Genomic DNA, 18,471 nt, shown 5'->3' on the forward strand with positions numbered 1-18,471 from the left:
ATCCGTGTTCTTAGTCCTTAAATGTGTAGCTTTGTATTTCTGAGTAATCATGACGGTCACTATTTCCTGGGGAAATCAACTAGCACGTCTGAAGAAAATTATAAGTTTTTTTTCAGTAGAGACATTATTCATTAAAGCCGAGAATTAATATAGAAAGAAATGAACTATAATTGAACATGACTGCGGAGAAACTCATACCCATCCAGCACTGCCTGGCATGCCTCTCTGTCTTCTTCATATCTTGGATAGATGTCAAACAGGTGCAACCCATTTTCCACAACACGAAGTTCAGCCTCGATGCCCTGACTTTGCATTTCATCGCGCGTCCTTTGTGCTTGTTCTAATGGAATCAGGTCATCAAGTGAGCCGTGAATGAGAAACGTGGGTGATTTATAGTAGCCACGACGAATCTGAGCAAGTGGGCTGATGCTGTGAACTTCTTCAATGGTCGGGTCAGGAAGTGCTTCCTCGGCACCGCTGGGTTTGCAAGACTCCAAGTGATGTTTTCCACGCAGAAGAACAGGAACTGTCTGCCCTGTCCAATTCATATGCAGAGCGATCCGACTTCGTGCATCGCTGGGAGACATCCATCCCCCCTGGGCATTTTTGGTGGCAGGAGGGTTGTACGCGGTGATCGGTATTTCAGACATGCCATCACACGTATCGTAGACCGTACCCACAGAAGAAGAATCCTCTCCATACGGATAGTTAGGCTTGGACCAGAACGGATCTTCATAATCACTTGGACAGTAGAAGGCAAGAACAGCCTCCGGGGGTGGGATGGCAGCTTGTGGTGCTGTCCACGCAAGAGTCATGGCTAAATGCCCTCCTGTGGACCATCCGACAGCAACAACTTGATCTCCATCTGGATGGACATCCGAACGGTCAAGTGCCAGACTTGGAAGCGTATAGCGTGCCCAGCGTAAACCCTCTCGTACGTCGTGCATTGGTCCTTCGAGAAGAGTGACCTCCGGGCAGAGTCGGTAGTCGATGCTAACAGGCAAGAATCCAGCTTCCAGTAGCAGCTTAATTTGCTTGGGGCGAACATCTCGACGGGAAAGCATGACATGTCCTCCCCCATGAATCATGAGCGCTGTTGGTCACGTAAGAAGAAGGTTCGTCGCACAGAAGGATGGCGAGTGGTAGCTTTCCTACATACCAATCGGACGAGTACTTCCGGGGGGCTGGATACTCTTGGGGTAAAAGATGTCGGCGCAAAGCTGTACTCCACTCTCCTCGCCAAAAACAACTGTCTCCCTCTCCGGTAGAAGGGCAGTACTCTCTACACCCTTGTTCAGAGACAGCGCAGGAGTCGGTGAGGCAGTAATAAGGCGCAATGTGTTGGATTCCTGTGAGGAGTTGTATGACCAGTCCACCCATTGGAACCCCGACTGAGATAGAGTGTCTTTCCAGAAATTCTCTGTGGCAAGTGCATGTTTTCTGCCGTCATTAAAAAGCCACCAGCCCTCGAGAAGACCAAAGACAAGATCGAACCAGAAGATATTACGGGTGAGCTCAATGAGACAAAGCACTCCATCTGGTCTCAATAACTTCCTGATGTTGGTGCATGATTCAACCAGATTGCGAGTGGCGTGGACACAGTTGCTGGAGATTATGATATCATACTGTCCAAGCATTTCTGCTCCGGGTGTCTGCTCCACGTTGAGGGTCTGGTACTTCATGAAGTTGAAATGCTTGAACTTCTTGCGAGCGAGTGCCAGAAGGGATGAAGATAGGTCAGTGAATGTGTATTCGAAGCGGAGCCCAGGAACAGCGGTCAGTTGGTCCAAGAGTGCCTTTGTTGTCCCCCCAGTTCCCGCGCCAATTTCGAGAATTTTGACTTGGTGGAGGGTATCAACGCGGCCGAGAAGGCCTGTGAGATACTGGGCCAGGTGGCGGGTCGCAGCGTTAAACATCGGTGCATTCGTGTATACATCCTCCATGAGCTGGCGGGCTTCAGCATTTTGGAAAAGAAGGGAAATGGGGTCTGCTGCCCCAGTCAAACATTCGGCCAACCGTGACCCAGTGCTTTTGAGAAGGCAATGCTCCGACCTGTGCTGAGGGTAAAGTCGCACGATATCTTCATGCAATTGTGACGAAACGACTTGAGAAACAGGTGTATCTGTTCGCAAAAAGCCAGCCTCTGTGTCTCGAATCAACTTTGATGATTCTAGTATGGCGTATAGTTGCCTCAAAACTTGCTGATGCTGCGGCAGAACTGCAAGATGAGGCAGGCTCTGACCAGACTGAAGGTCGTTCAAAGCGACACCGAGAGATTGGAAAGCCTCAACCACATAGGCAGTGACAAGCTCCATCTGCTTGGGATAAACAGAGCCATAGAATCCATCCCATTTAGTCGCCTTGCTGTGGGCCATGGTTGTTTGAATCTCGCTGAAAACAAGAGGCGCAGTGCTAATCAGACCGTGCGAACTCTCCATGGAAACGGGGGTTGGAATGGTGGAGTCATCATAGCCAGAAGAGGAGCGATCAGAGGCTTCACTTTGCGAGGTTGGGTGGTAAGCACCTGCAGAATCTGAGGTAGATCCCGCAGGGAAGACCGTGTCTACCAGCGACTGGACATTGGGAATTTCTGCCAATTCAGATGAGGTCATTGAGACGTTGAATCTCTTGGTAATTTCTGCAAGCACCTCGGTCCTCATCAACGAGTCAACACCGATCTCTTCTAGATTAGAAGATGGTGGGAGATCTTCGGCAGGCATCCCCAAGAGGTCACAAAGCATTGTTTGAATGTCCACAAAGTAATCGTGTCTGGAGAGCACTTCCAAGGGGGCAGAAGGAGCAGGTTCGTTTGCGCTCTGAAGAATCTCATGGTCAGTTTCCTTGCAGAGCGTACTTGACTTTAGATCTCTTCTTTGATCAACTGGTTGGCTATTCAGTCCTTTCAGAGCTCTGGTCAGAGAAGCAATTGAAAGACTCTTGAACCCAACCGCCAGTATAGCCACTGCAAGTTTGCCTGTTGTGCGATCAATCACAAAGACATCGGAAGTGATCTTGTTCTTGGAGGAGCGTTCAACGTTGGAATATATAGTCCAAGGATTTGATGATGCTACATCACGACTGACAAATGGCTCGGCGATAAGGAATTCGCCAATTTCAGTGCAAACAAAAACCTCCCCTTCTCGAACATCCGACAGGCAATTGACATGAAGACCTGCAACTTGAATGAAGTTGTCCATGAGGATAGGATCGCACCTGCTGTGGGATGTAGGTGATGAGGCTAGGTTAACAACACCTGCAGCCTCGTTCTCAGTCGCGTAGACGCTCTCAACACCTCGGTAGAACTCCGCATAGTTGACAACCCTGCGGAAAGCCTGATAGACAGCAAGGCCCTTCAGACCACTGGACATATGGGAATTCTCGATGGACTGCACCCGATCTGTATCAATTAAGCGATTCATGGAATTGAGACGCGCAAACAGAGGATCAGGGCGATCGAAAGGATGCAGGCTAATTTTTCCAGCAGCATGCGTTAGGACTGTCCCTTTGTCATTGCGAGTGAACAGCGAAAATGAGTATGGTACACGATCAGACGATTTCTGGGATAGCTTCAACAGGACATTACCCGAAGGGCTCAATACCAAAGGTGCTGAAATCTCAAGGTCCTGTACATGCGGCATCTGAGGCGATGACGTGCTTCCGGGCGAAGCGAGATGCACAGCTCGCACTACCATCTCGATGTAAAGAGATGCAGGACAGAGATTCTGGTCCACAACTGCATGGCCGCTCGTACACATCTGGTACAGAGCATCCTTTGTGTTGATGGCACATAAACTCTCTGTAGCAGTCTTGCTCACGAGCTGTATGAAGGGGGGCGGGCTATCCTGAGTGGGGCCGGCAACCGATTTCTCACCCTGCACCGGAGAGAAGGCATAAGGGTTGAAATCAATCCAGTGGCGATTTTGGGAAAACTGGTACGGCGGCAGATTGACCCACTTGAAACTCTTGCCTTGAACAGTGTGGAATGGCCAGAATTGTACGGGTACCCCATTGTTCCACAGGTTGCAAGTAGCCTGGGAAAGGTTTCTCTGAGCCAGCGGACCCTCTAAGTCAATGGACTGATAGACATGGGCATGGGCAGTAGATGCACTAGCTTCGACAACACGTCGGATCATGGGAATAATGGGTGACGTGGATCCCGCCTCCAGCCAGACCGCGGGGCCTTGAACCTTTAATACTGCTCGCTCAACCGCTGCCTGGAAGTGTACCTGGTGTCGGCTGTGAGCCACAATGGCATCCGGGGTCACAGGTGACCAATCCCCACTGGCTGAGCATGGCTCCAGGGGTATTAAAGACGGGTGGAACCGGATATCATGAGCCACCTTTGTCAAACCTGGCACGATACTGTCTACCAGTCGGGAATGGAAGGCGTGTGTGTTCTTGAGACGCCTGGTGCGAATGGGATAGGTGGCACGTTGTGCCACCAGTTCCTCGAAAGCACGGATAGACTCCTCATCGGACGCAAGAATAATGTTGCGAGGGCCATTCACACAGGCAATATCGACAGTGATGTCCTGTCCATTGGATAGCAACGTTTGAACTTCGGCATTCGTTGCCTCGACTGAAAGCATTACGCCACGCGCAGGTCCCCATTCATCGCGGATGAGTCTCGCACGCTCGGAGACGAGAAGGATTGCGTCGTGTAGCTCGAGACCTCCACTAACACAGAGACCAGTCAATTGGCCAAAGCTGTGTCCGATAATCCTGTCTACCTTCAGACCAGAATCGAGCCATGACTTTGCAGAACTGTACTGAATGGCGAAAAGAATGCAATGCAAAGTAACAATGTCGTCAATTGGAGAGGGGTCGAAAATCCGTGGGAATAGACCGGGGAGGTCGAGAGCTTGGCAGGCCCTTTCGCATTCCATCTAGATGGGAAAGAACGATGAGTCGGTCTGACGCGAGGTATTGAAATGGGAACAGGAAGTTCACTTACCAAATGGTATTGAAGTAGCTCACATCGGTTGAAGAGCTCCTCGGAAATATGGGCCGCGTCTCCATTCTGACCTCCAAAACACAAGATGACAGGTAAACGCGAAGAATTTTGTCTCTTTGTGACCCTGGACTCCTGGGATAAGGATCCAAGCTTCGCAAGAAGTGCCGTAACATCGCTGGATGGGACCGTAAATGCGTTGGTGTACTCGAGATCCCTACTTTGCTTGATGGCCAAGTTATACGCCAAGTCAACGCAGTCATGCTTTTGTCCATGCCGCAAATACGAGATTAACGTCTCGCAATACGATCGTAGTGAATCCGCAGAGTTTGCAGCCAGAATCACTGGGACTTCTGAGGGATGCAGAGAGGTTTGGTGTGGTGAGCTGAAAGATTCTGCACGCTGCTCAATCACAATGGCGGCGTTGCTGCCTGCCGCGCCATAGTTGGTCACCATGGCCACGGCTTTCGATGAAACTGCAGATGGCCATTCAGTGAGCTGTCTGGGAATATCGATGAGTTCATTCCCAAATGGTGGAATACTCGGATTGAGCTGGGAGAAATTCGCCTGCTTTGGGATTTGACCATTCTGCATCATCATAATTGTCTTCAGAAGACCCGCTACTCCAGAAGCGGTCTCAGTGTGTCCGATGTTGTCTTTGATGGAACCGATGTAGAGCTTTTGCGTCCGAGCCGGTAAGCTGAAAGTCCTTCTCAAACTATCGAATTCGATTGGGTCGCCGACTTGCGTTCCTACGGTTGCTTCGGGTTAGTGGACTGGTTGCTGAGAGAGGTGGTGTAAACAAACCGGTTCCATGCGCCTCAACGTATGTAACATTTTCTGGACAGACGCCTGCGGCTGCCATCGCCTTTTGATACAACGAAATCTGAGACTCTGAGTGTGGCACGGTGATGGGAGAACAATTTGCCCCCTGATTTACCGCTGACCCACTGATGACGGCGAGAATGGGATCTCCATTGCGGAGTGCGTCGGCCAACGGACGCAAAACAACAAGACCTGCCCCCTCACCTCTGCAGTATCCATCGGCATCCCGATCAAATGCCTTTGAGCTCCCGGTGGGGGAGAGGAATGAAGCTGCCGCTAGATTCTGCGTGACTCTGGGGCTAGTCATGACGTTCACTCCTCCTGCCACAGCGATCGAACAGTCCTTTGTTTCTAGAGCCTGTGCGAAATTGATCAGTTTCCCTCTTATTCGTGCTTGAACAGCCACATTTAACACTTGTATTTGGTGCAATAGAAGAATAGCTTACTTTGCAGGCCATATGAATGGAAACCGCAGCAGAGGAGCACGCAGTGTCCACGACGATTGAGGGTCCGCTCCACCCAAAGAAGTGACTTATACGACCCGTATTAAATGCCTGAAGGGTTCCAGTTGCTGAAAAAGCGTTGGCGTTGACCGAGCCTACATTCTCCGTGTAGTCGTCGGATCCGACGCCCACATAGCAGCCAATGTCAGTTGGCAGGTCGGCCTTTTTCAAGCCACAGTATCCCGCAGATTCCATGGCTTCGTAGGCAACTTGAAGTAGAAGTCGCTGCTGGGGATCCATGGCCTCCGCCTCACGAGCTGAAATACCAAAGAAACGGTGGTCGAAGACATCGGGATTGGCCAAGTAATTCCCGAAAAATGGTCCTTTGGGCTCTCGGAGAAGTTCCTCCATTTTGAAGCGACTGTTTGGGAGTGGACCAACGGCACATCTTCCTAGTTGTAGCATCTCCCATAAACACGCCGGAGAATCTGCTTGTGCGAATCGACACCCCATGCCAGTGATGGCTATGGGAACTGCCGTAAGGGCATTTTTCTGCTCATGTTTGCTGTTCTCAGATGTCCGGTGACCCGAATTGGGCTTATTTGAGTTGCCGCAGTATTTTCCAGGGTTCGGACTTGATGAACGGGCCGGCTCGACAAGACGGGGTTTGAACAGACGTGGCACAAACTGATCTGTCCCAATAGCGATTACTTCAGGCTGTTCACCCATTTCTTGTGCCTTTTCCAATGCCGAAGATACTGTAAGAGACCACAGAGATGGCTTTACAAGAATGGATTCCAAAGCAATCTCGTGTATACTCGCGAGGTCCTGGATAACATTGCCGTCCACGTTGGATCTGAGGGGTAGATAGCAGCGGATCATGGTATCAGGCAATCGAAACCGAGCATCGACCTCGCATAGTCTCTTGAGGTATGTGACAGAAGTGGTGTGGGCAGTATGGTGGAATCTTCCTCCCAAGTGAATCGTCTTTGCTGACAAGTCCTGGCTTTTCAATTGTTCCATCACGTCAGGGAGCTCAGCATCTGCTACAGAGATTGTAGCGGAGTTCGTATCCGTATAACATGAGATATAGCCCTAAGGTGTGTCTGTCAGCTTTCTGGACAACGCTGATCCACAAGAACATTGAAGAATGTCGTCCCTACCGTGTCTGATCCGAGCAAGATTTGCTTCAGCTTCTCATTCTCCGCTTCGCCTTTCCATCTCACCGCGACAGATTGGGTGTGGCCGTGTTCCAGAGCATCTAGGTCAACTGCCGCTCCGATACACACAGCCAAGCGTACCATAACCGATGCAATCGCTGGGAAGTCATCGGTACCGTGTGAGAAGGAAACCGCAGCCGCAGCTAAGAACCCGACGCAAAAGCCCTGACTGTCAATGATCCGATGATTATCTAGACCCTTTCGGTCTGTCCAATACTCTATCATTTGTCTGAGGACTGTAACAGGCGTCAAGATTACATTTAATGCGACATTGGGGCTGGTCACACGTTCACCCTGTCCAAGTCGACCAAGGACTTCCAGTTGCTCAGCCCCTGGCACTTGCGATAAAGCAGGCCAGGTGTCTGTGAGGACCAACCATAATGATGGAAGCTCCTCCAGAACTGCCTCTAGAAACTTGAGGGAAGGCGTGTTCTGAAGAGTTGTGTGAATAAAAGATAAGCTTTCGGCGATCGCAGAGCTTTGAGGTCCAAACAGTACGCAAACGGGCCGAGCCGCGCGGGTTGTCGAGGATGCCATTGAGGCGTGACCGAGAGAGAAAACACGATGAATAGAGCAATAACGTTGGAAAGATCAATTGGAAGAGTGATCAGGAGAGGAGAGATACCGCTCTTGGTCAATGTCAGTGAATCTGAAATACTTATGTACCAAAATATATCGTGTTTATCGACACGATGATGATAACAAAGAAGTAAATCCCAAAGAGGCATAGAGTAGACCCATTCACTAGTAGTCTTGATGCAGGTTCTGGACGGTCTACGGAGTAAAGACTAGCGTAATATTGCATCAACACCTTACTCTTGTACACACCGATCATCCACTCGAATCAACACTCGATCACCATGTAGTATCTAGCATTTCATATGCAGGATCCCTGCAATGGCGATTCACTGGGGGCGTGGGATCCACTCTGGCGTGAAGTGTTGCCCTCCATTCTCCTATGTATGTCGTGGCTGGCTGACGCACAGTGGGTCCCTGGACGAAAAGCAGCTTCAAACTGCACATGCATTGGAGATCAAGTTTCGCCTCGTCCGTCGTCCCTGGAGGCAGCTGTACAGCAATCGAGCTGAACTTGTGAATTATTGTCCCGAATCGGCTAGCCGTCGATCCTTGCCCAACTTCCATACCTTTTTTTTTCTTCTTCTTCAGAGGTAGTATTGATATTATTCTATTATTATTTCCATAAATACATGTCTCTACTCGACGATATTTTGGTTTCTTTTTTCGTATTTCTTTCTGTTCCAACATTTTTGTTTGGTATTGTACTGTGACCTGTGTCAAATTCTCGTCGCATGTTTGTACCCACACGGGTGTGGGTGGTCGTGTCGCCTTGCTTGCATTCATGTCATCATCCCTTACAGTGGCCAGAGAACAGAAAGGGTAAGTGATGAAGGTACTTGATTGAAACCCATTGCTACAGTTGAAGCAGACTCGGCAGCTGATCACGACTACTGTAACTGGGTCTAGGGGTAGACATTACCACGTCTCACGGAAGAGCATATCTAGGTTCATACCAATATGGCATTCCGCTTCCCCGGAAAAACAAATAGATAACTGTAGTTCTGAATAGTCTGTCCACGTAAGGTCCGATCTGCATTGGCCAATTCTCGGCGCTTCATCGACGATGATCTTTTTCGACGTGCAAGGTCTGTCGCGACAAAAGACTAGTTAAGTTTAGACTTGACATCCATTCGGTCTGGTCGGATTTGCGGGCGATTAAATCGCCCAACTCTGCCATCACCCATTCCCTCACACTGTACAATAGAGATCTCACGAGCTGCATTGCGAATCTCAGTCAGTCGCATAGTCTGTGGCGCGCCATGAGTCTTTCTAAGTGCGACCGGGCCGTCGGCGTCGAGTCGGACGGTTCCTTGCGAAACCAAAGACAGTCCGATGCCGAAGCCAAAAGCCCAACCGAGGGTCTCTGCACCCCTACGCCCCAAGACGAGCAGAGGCCGGTCTTAGCTGCTTCCAAAGAGGACCGATTTACAGCCACGGAGGAGATTGAGCTACCAGGATGGGCGAGCAGAAAGATTTGTACTCCTGATCATACTACGCTGGAGTCTCGCCGGCGTGGGGTTTTGTTCGAAGATCTATCTGTTCACGGGTTGGGTTCCGCGGTCCGAGTTCAACCAACAGTTCTCTCAACCCTTTGCTACCCATTCATTCAGTTATTCAATGTTTTGAGAGGAAAGGGTGATGATTCGGTGCAGCAAACCATCCTTTATGGGTTCAATGGCGTGCTATTCCCAGGAGAGATGCTTTTGGTACTAGGTCGGCCAGGGAGCGGGTGTTCCACGTTTCTAAAAGCGCTTTGCGGGCGCTATGATGGCCTGAGCCTAGATGAGCTCAGCAAGATTCAGTACAAGGGAATATCACTCAAGAAAGTTGTGGCCGAGTTTAGGGGTGAAGTGGTCTACAACGCAGAGGCGGACAATCACTTCCCCCATTTGACTGTTGGTGAAACTCTTTCCTTTGCGGCGCATGCGCGTACTCCTCGGAATCAAGTGGGTGCAGCCAGTCGAAGAGATTATGCCCAGTCAGCTGTTAATGTCACCATGAATCTCTTTGGTCTTTCACACCTATACGATTCAAAGGTGGGGGATGACTATGTTCGGGGCGTTAGTGGAGGGGAGAGGAAAAGAGTTAGGTGCGTTACGAACCGTCACAACGTAATTTCTGCAAGATGCAGATAGCTAACATTGTTAATCAATAGCATTGCAGAGATGGTGCTTTCTCGGGCCTGCTTTGGTGCATGGGACAATAGCACGCGAGGCCTCGATGCTGTTACGGCGTTGGAGTTTGTCCGCGCGCTTCGTCAGGCAGCCGATCTTACAGGATCCTGCCATGCCGTCGCCGCCTATCAGGCTTCTGAGCCTATTTACAATACCTTTGACCACGTCATTGTTCTTTACGAAGGGCGTGAAGTTTTCTTTGGCCCTTCTCAGCGTGCCGTGGAATATTTTGAAGAGATGGGATGGGAACGACCTGCTCGACAGACAAGTGCTGATTTCCTTGCTGCTGTGACTGATCCTGGGGAGCGGCAGTCTCATGTTGGAATGGAAGATAGAGTTCCTCGTCACGCTGCAGAGTTTGAGGCTTATTGGAAGCAAAGTCCAGATCATGCAGCACTCCAGGCCTTGGTTCAACGATACGCTCGGGAACACCCTCTTGATAGCACAGAAGAAGCTAGATTTGCTGGCCTGAAGCACGAGGAACAAGCTGAGCATGCGCGGCCATCGTCGCCCTACCTTCTCTCTCTAGGCTTGCAGATACGTTTGTGCTTAACCAGAGCCTTCCAGCGAACGCGCAACGACATCGCATCCATAATTGCGACAGCCATCGTCCAAATTGTGGTAGCCGTCATTATTGGGTCCCTCTTTTACGCTATTCCCGATAACTCGGAGGGAATGGGTCAGAGAGCCACCGTGCTATTCTTGGCCGTTCTAACTAATGCGCTAATTGCCATGCTTGAAATCAACGTCCTGTTCAGCCAGAGACCAATTGTTGAGAAGCAAACGGCTTTTGCATTTGTACATCCCTTCACTGAAGCACTCGCTGGAATTATTCTAGATCTTCCGATCAAGCTATTTCGCTGTTTGCTGGCCGGTGTCATACTCTACTTCATGTCTGGCCTCCGCAGAGAGGCGTCGCATTTCTTCATTTACATCCTGTTCCAGCTAACCGCGGTCGTGACAATGTCGGGAATGTTTCGCACTTTGGCCAGCATGACCCGCGCCGTCGGTGAAGCCATGGCTCTGGCAGGTATTATGATCATGTGCATTGCAGTTTACACAGGCTTCACCTTGCCTCAGTTTGACATGCATCCGTGGTTCGCCTGGATCCGATGGGTCAATCCCATATTTTACGCATATGAAGGTATCGTGGCAAACGAGTTTCACGACCGCTTGTTTGAATGCAACGACTTTATACCAAACTATCTACCGTCGGTGCGATTTAATTCTTTCACATGCTCCTCCATTGGTTCGATTGCAGGAGAGCTTCTCGTTTCAGGGGACAGGTACATTTGGGAAGGCTACGAATACTCATACAAACATATCTGGCGAAACTTTGCGATCATGATAGCTTTTACGGTGTTCTTCCACGTTGTCCATCTTGTGCTCACAGAATATGCCCCAAAAAGCCAGTCTGCTGCTGAAGTATTGGTATTTCGTCAAGGAAACGTCCCCAAAGTCTCGCATCGCGATCTGGAGCTTGGGGAGCAGCAATTTTCCGGAAAGGAAGGCAGAAATCTCCACTCAAAGATAGACCCCTTCCCAAAACAGAAGGATATTCTCAGCTGGAGGGGGCTAAACTACGAAATTCCTGTTAAGGGTGGACATAAGAGACTGCTTGAGGATGTGAATGGCTGGGTGAAGCCAGGTACACTCACTGCTTTGATGGTAAGCCATTCCTCGTGTCCCCAGCTCCTGGTTAGTACTAATATAAAACTATATAGGGTGTATCCGGGGCAGGTAAAACGACTCTGCTGGACGTCCTCGCTCAACGTGCATCTGTGGGAGTTATTACTGGAGAAGTCCTCGTCAATGGCAATGCACTTGACCCTAGCTTTTGCCGGAAAACCGCCTATGTTCCCCAGCAGGACCTCCATCTAGAAACCGCAACAGTTCGCGAAGCTCTTCAATTTAGTGCGGCACTGAGACGACCACGCTCTGTGCCAACTGAAGAGAAGAATGCATTTGTTGAGGATGTTATCCAGATGCTCGGCATGGAAGAATTCGCCGAGGCCGTCATTGGCCACCCAGGTGCCGGTCTAAACGGAGAGCAGAGAAAGCTTTTGAGTATTGGTGTTGAACTTGCTGCGAAGCCCCAATTACTAATTTTTCTTGATGAGCCCACCAGTGGCTTGGACGCTCACAGCTCATGGGCAATCTGTGCCTTTATGAAAAAACTGGCGGATCACGGACAGGCTGTTCTTGCCACAATCCACCAGCCCAGTGCAAACTTGTTTGAGCAATTTGACCGCTTACTGCTTCTTGGAAAAGGTGGCCGGACGCTGTATTTTGGAGACGTAGGGCATCGAGCCCGGACTCTTCTCGACTATGTCGAAAAGAATGGAGGGCGTCGCTGCGGGTTGGCTGAAAACGTAAGTGAATTGATATCTACTCGTTCTTACAATAGCTACTAATAACTCATGGTTCTCAGCCAGCCGAGTATATTATTGAGGTGATTGGGGCTGACGCCCATGGCCAAACTCAAACCATAGATTGGGTGAATGTGTGGAATCAGAGCCCAGAACACCAGCAAGTTGTCAAAGAATTAGATTATTTGGCTTCATTGGCCTCTGGTACATCAACCACTGCCAACCTTGCCCACGAAAGGGACGAATTTGCAATGCCCATTTGGAACCAGTGCCGTCGTGTCATCAAGCGTGACTTCCAGCAGTATTACCGCCAACCCGATTACATCATGTCCAAATTCGCCCTGGGAATTGTTTGTGGCCTTTTCATAGGTTTCTCTTTCTGGAAGTCAGATAATTCTCGCCAGGGGTTTCAAAACACTTTGTTCAGCCTCTTTCTCCTATGCACTATTTTCTCTACAATGGTAAACCAGTGAGTCTCAACCCTTATGCCCTTTGATTACTTTCAAAATGGCTAAAACTAGTAATAGGATAATGCCAAAATTTGTCACCCAGAGATCACTATATGAGTTACGCGAGAGGCCGTCCAAGGCTTACTCTTGGAAAGTATTCCTTCTCTCTCAATTCCTGGTCGAGTTGCCATGGCAAATTCTGCTTGGTATTTGCACATGGGCATCTTTCTATTTTTCTGTTTACGGCGGCAACCAATCACCCCAGCGCCAAGGGCTTGTTCTCTTATTTGTCGTTGAATTCTTCATATTTGCATCCAGTTTCGCTCAGTTCGTCGTTGCCTCTTTACCCAGCGCTGCTCTCGGAAGCATGTTGGCCGTCTTCATGTTTTTGCTGTCCCTCTTATTCAATGGCATCATGCAGCCACCCAGTGCCCTCCCTCACTTTTGGAGATTCATGAACCACGTATCTCCACTGACGTACTATGTGAGCGGGATCAGTGCGACCGCATTGCATGACCGCCCTATCCAATGTTCAGATCGCGAGTTGAGCCTATTTGACCCACCTGTAGGGCAAACTTGCGGTCACTATTTGGCACAATTCCTAGTCACAGCCGACGGTCAACTTTACAATCCAGATTCTTCTCAAGATTGTCAGTACTGCGCCTACCGATCGGCAGATCAGTATCTTGCTATCAGAGACATTGCTTGGGATGATCGGTGGAGAAACTTTGGGATCTTTTGGGTCTATATTGTATTCAACGTCATTGGTGCGATTGTACTATACTATGTGTTCCGAGTCTTGCCGCATTCGAGAAAGACTCGGGTGCACATTGGTCGTAGTTGATCCCCAAAGTCTACCCTTTGGCTTTGAGCTTCATCGTTGATGTTGCCTTTCGGCCTTGTCCATCTTTTGAACCATGCTATCTTTCCGCTTTTACCTATCATAATCAATTGCCTATTCCTTTGTCTTGCATGAGCTCACAAAGCAACATTGTTTGATATTCACTATACTATGTTAGATACACTCGAGTGGAAGATCATCGTGTGCGATAGTAGGGCACCAGTACTCGTGAAGTATATCAGCCACCCATGAGGTCACTCTCCACCGTTTTGCCTTTTACACTACTAATGCCGGTCGTGCATATATTCACTACCGTTATATATCACTGGGGTATTTCTGCTACTGACTGTGCTAAACAAAGGTAACTGGGACTTAGAAGTACCATGGATGATTCTGCAATATTCTAAAAGTCACAGATTGAAGCGAAGAGGTTCGACGGAAAGATTTTAAACGACGGAGTGTACCAGGATATGACATCGCCTCCGGGTGGTGGAAGCCATGGTGAATATCAAGATCTCGATGACCAGCATGAGTAGTTTCATCAAATTTCGCAATGGAACTTTTCATGCAGTCATCGCTATTTGCTGTGATTGCGACACAGCCATGGAGAAGACGATAAGCACCCAGATCGAGCCGAGCTTCCAGGCTAGGCAGGAGGGGCAAAGCCTGCAGATGCCGAGGATGCTCACGTCGACTGGTAATATACCTTTGAATGATATTGAGCAACAATAGTTCCATGAATAAGCTAAATCGAGAGCTAAAACGCGGGTCATGAGCGGTGTAGTCTTGAAAGGTTGGACGGAAGGTATCAGGCCACCGATCATCTTCGGTTTGGACGAGTAGTACAAGACCAAGTTGGAGAGAGCAATGAACCAAATAATACCAGATTAATCTTCAATTAGGCTTGAAAGCAATGCAGTGGGTGTATCTATAATTCAGAAGCTTTGTAGTGTTATTCTTGTTGGCTACTATGGGGATGAAAGCAAGAGTCCTGATTATGCCAAGGATGGTAGTTTCATTAGACTGCAGTACCTACAAGAAAAGCGTTCCCAACTTTACGGCATACCTATATACCCTCATTCCGTTATGGATCCTTAGCTAAATATATTGTGATGAACAAAATCACTAACATATTTCCTCGGTTGGTGTTAGGAAAATTTCTCGAAAGTCCAACGCATGTCCAAGTCGACTTTCGAGAGGCTAAGCCTACCCTTGTACGGCTTTAGCTACTTTATTCTCGAGAAGTTGACCGCTAGGTCAAGAGTAAGGTTTTCGAGGCTCATCTATAGTCAGCATTAATGGACTAAGCTTGCGCCACGATCTAGGTGCCCTCTTGGAACTTCATACTTTGCATGACGCCAGCCTAGTCCCCGATGCCAACCCTATTATTACTATTCATGGGAAGTCGTGAGAGAGGTGAGGCGATGAAGCCGAGAGAATTTCCACAGAGATGAAGCAAATAAAGAAGACCGATGACTTCAACTAGTGGTATGTGTTTCCTTCTCAAACCGAATGACAGGACAAGTTTTAGCGCGGGAATCCTCGAAATTACCAGCTGTTACGTGGATAGCTCTCATAGCCCAGTCACCTCATACTCTACAAATCTACGACTAAAAATATCACTGTAGCCAGTTTTTTGTCCACCTCCAGACGCTGGTCGCTGCTTGTAAAGGTTAGACAATATCGTAAGGTTGTCTTGAATTTACATCATTTTAGAGTTTGGAGAGGTAAAGAAGAACAAGAAAACATCTTGACTTTACTCACGAAGAAAGACCATGGGCAATCCTTCACCGGAATATCTTCAATATGTAAAGGATGCTGATTGGCAGATTGAGTTTTTTATCTCGTTCCTTGATTCCAGATTTATGCCGCTAGTCTCACTAGTGGCAAAGGTGAAAAAAAATATTTTTTAAGTTCAGTACTGGGCAGCGGGTACGGCTGAGCTACCCTCGCATCGTGCATAATGCAGGGCTTTATCTATGCTGTGCGAGGTTAGGTGGGTCACTGGTAAAGTAATCAATAATCGGCCTAGTCTATGTTTTATTTTGTTTTTGTTTTTCTATGTGATGTACGAGGTGGCTGGAAACAATATTTCCAGATAGAGGCTAGTCTGGCCGTGGACTACGCAAGACCAAGAAAAGGGCGGGCAAACCGACCACACCGTTTATTTTGCAAGTTCGCTCTTTCCGGTCGTGATAGAGCTCACCCTGAAGGCTCTCGCTACTCGAATTGTGCAATGATGTCGCTGCTGCAAGATCACGTGAGTCCCTAGATCGAGTCATGGACGGCGGACCGCTAAGTCAAGTTTAGGTTTTGATAATCACAGGCAGCACGTCTGGAATTGGCCTCGCCACGGCAAGAGCAGCTCTGAGCGAAGGGGCCAAGATTCTAGGCGTCGATGTCTCCTCCGGACCAGAGTCGCTGCCGGAGGGCCCGAATTTCAAGTTTCTGCAGAGAGATCTCACAGATGCGGACACACACAAGGACATAGTTGACACATGCATTCGGGAATTCGGTGGACGAATTGATGGGCTGTTGAACATTGCGGGAATCATGGACCGCAACGGCAGTGTCGACAGCCTAACGGATGAAATGTGGGATAAGTGCATTGCCGTCAATCTTACCGCGCCGGTGAAGCTGATGCGCGCCGTTATTCCAACAATGCGAGCACAAAAGAGCGGTAGCATCGCGAATGTTGGTAGCAAAGCCGCGACGAGTGGTGCTGCATCGGGTGTCGCGTACACGGCAAGTAAGTTATCCGTCATATTCAAGCATGTACATGAGATTTACCAGAGATTTGTTCAGGTAAGCATGGATTGATAGGGGCGACAAAGAATGTTGCATGGAGATACAAGCAGGAAGGGATTCGGTGCAACGCAGTTTGCCCGGGTGGTATGAAACACCCTTGGTTTACAAATACGCTTGATAGAGACTTGTCGTTGACTTGTATTCCTCCAGGTGTTCCAACTGGTATCGTCCAGGCGTCCAATCCGGAACTTTGGGATAAGGCCGCACTTGAGACGATGTCTCCCATACATCAGGCACATGCCTCTGACAGGCCAAAAGGACTCGGTGTTGAACCAGACGATATTGTTCAATGTCTTCTGTTCCTGATGTCTACTCACAGTAGAATGATCAACGGGGCTGTAATTCCAGTCGATAACGCCTGGTCCGTGATTTAAGATGGCAGATATCTATTCATGGAAATACTCTAGGTAGCAATGATATTGTGTGTGGACACTAGTTACGTCATGTAATGTTGATTGAGCGAGCCCCCCGAAAAACTATATTGCCTCCACATCGTAAATAAAGAAAGCAAGAGTATATATGATCGCCAGATACATTTCAGTGGCCGAGACAGTTTTCAATGACGAAACCGAGTACCCAGAAAACGGTAGCAAGGAAGAAAGCAGATTTTGAATAAGCCTCCACCTTTGAAGACTTTCCAACTCGGGAAGCCTGCAGCAGAATTGAGAAGCCCACAAAATGTCCAGCAACTGATACAATGAAGAATGGCAAACCAAGCCCAGTCAAAGCCCCCGCGGTCGCAAGAAAAACAGTGGAGGCAATGAGGAGAGAATATGCTACGAGATGAATACTATCTCGGAACCGCACAGCCATGCTTCTGACACCAGCTTTCGTGTCATCCTCAGTATCTTGTCTCGAGTAAATCACATCGATCATGATAATCACCGTCGCGATAAACATATACATGCACAGAGTGGGCTTGAGCCGAGCAAGGGGCTTCAATTCAAAACTGTGCATAGCCATAGGAATCGCCCAGCCGATATTGGCGAGAGTAAGTTGGGGGTAATCAGTATATCGCTTGCCGAAGGGATAAATCAAGGCAGAGACGGTGATTATCGAGGCGTCAAAAATACATGCTCGTGGTAGAAAGAACACCATATACCATCCACAGGCGAAGATAACAAGTGCCAACAAAGCAGCGTCAGCTTTTGAAACAGCTCCACGAGGAATTGGTCGAGATCTTGTTCGTGAAACCTGGCGGTCCAGGTCTGCATCGACGAGGTCGTTCCAAACGCACCCGCCACAGCGCAGGCAGAAGGACCAAGCTGCAAGAAGCATGGTGCGCTGTGCAATGGCATTCAGCGGGATTTGAGTTGACGAAATCGATGAAGCAAACGCAACACCGACAATATAGGGGGATGTATTCAGATAGAACCCTAGGGGTCGGTGCACTCGCATTAACTCGCCATATGCCGCGAGTGTCTGGCGAGAAGATGACTGTGATTTGCCATTTTGATATGAATTCTGTGAATTCTTTGTGCGATTCATGTTGAGAAGAGATAAGGGAAGCAAGAGCAAATGAGTTCAGCTGAGAAAGTCGAAGAAGGATGGTGTTTCCAGACGGAATGACAGAGCCACTGGGCTCTGATGCGTACTATTATCAATACTGTTTGTTGTTCACCGATAGTTTTTTCACGCCAAGATTTTACATCCAGCATTCCAGCGCCTTCCATGATACGAAACAATGCATACAGGTGTACTGCACCTTCTCAATAGCCTAGAGCATCTATGCCTTACGTTGATAAATTCGCTGCATCCCTTGCCCAGAATCCTGTGCCCACTGATCTGCCCTCATCCTTGCCCTTTTGGAGT

At 48.8% G+C, this 18,471-nt stretch overlaps 4 protein-coding genes across 4 annotated transcripts; 2 read left to right on the forward strand and 2 right to left on the reverse strand.

The window, feature by feature from the left end:
• Window positions 1–164: 164 nt before the first annotated feature.
• Window positions 165–7,976, reverse strand: N7496_000054 (Acyl transferase/acyl hydrolase/lysophospholipase; the record flags this gene model as incomplete). Its single annotated transcript, XM_056692985.1, has 6 exons — window positions 165–1,093; window positions 1,160–4,886; window positions 4,955–5,703; window positions 5,759–6,134; window positions 6,223–7,314; window positions 7,383–7,976. The coding sequence occupies 6 exons, from the start codon at window positions 7,974–7,976 to the stop codon at window positions 165–167; spliced, it is 7,467 nt and encodes a 2,488-aa protein (XP_056559714.1).
• Window positions 7,977–9,277: 1,301 nt separating this feature from the next.
• Window positions 9,278–13,854, forward strand: N7496_000055 (CDR ABC transporter; the record flags this gene model as incomplete). Its single annotated transcript, XM_056692986.1, has 5 exons — window positions 9,278–10,107; window positions 10,174–11,860; window positions 11,917–12,564; window positions 12,624–13,030; window positions 13,089–13,854. The coding sequence occupies 5 exons, from the start codon at window positions 9,278–9,280 to the stop codon at window positions 13,852–13,854; spliced, it is 4,338 nt and encodes a 1,445-aa protein (XP_056559715.1).
• A 2,236-nt stretch (window positions 13,855–16,090) lies between these two features.
• On the forward strand, window positions 16,091–17,033 carry N7496_000056 (SDR family NAD(P)-dependent oxidoreductase; the record flags this gene model as incomplete). Its single annotated transcript, XM_056692987.1, has 3 exons — window positions 16,091–16,111; window positions 16,162–16,600; window positions 16,657–17,033. The coding sequence occupies 3 exons, from the start codon at window positions 16,091–16,093 to the stop codon at window positions 17,031–17,033; spliced, it is 837 nt and encodes a 278-aa protein (XP_056559716.1).
• Window positions 17,034–17,196: 163 nt separating this feature from the next.
• On the reverse strand, window positions 17,197–18,147 carry N7496_000057 (4-hydroxybenzoate octaprenyltransferase; the record flags this gene model as incomplete). The annotated part of the gene is made up of 1 exon (XM_056692988.1): window positions 17,197–18,147. The coding sequence occupies one exon, from the start codon at window positions 18,145–18,147 to the stop codon at window positions 17,197–17,199; it is 951 nt and encodes a 316-aa protein (XP_056559717.1).
• Window positions 18,148–18,471: the final 324 nt, after the last annotated feature.

Source organism: Penicillium cataractarum, assembly GCF_028827025.1.
Source record: "Penicillium cataractarum strain IBT 29864 chromosome Unknown utg000001l, whole genome shotgun sequence".
Classification (NCBI taxonomy): domain Eukaryota; kingdom Fungi; phylum Ascomycota; class Eurotiomycetes; order Eurotiales; family Aspergillaceae; genus Penicillium; species Penicillium cataractarum.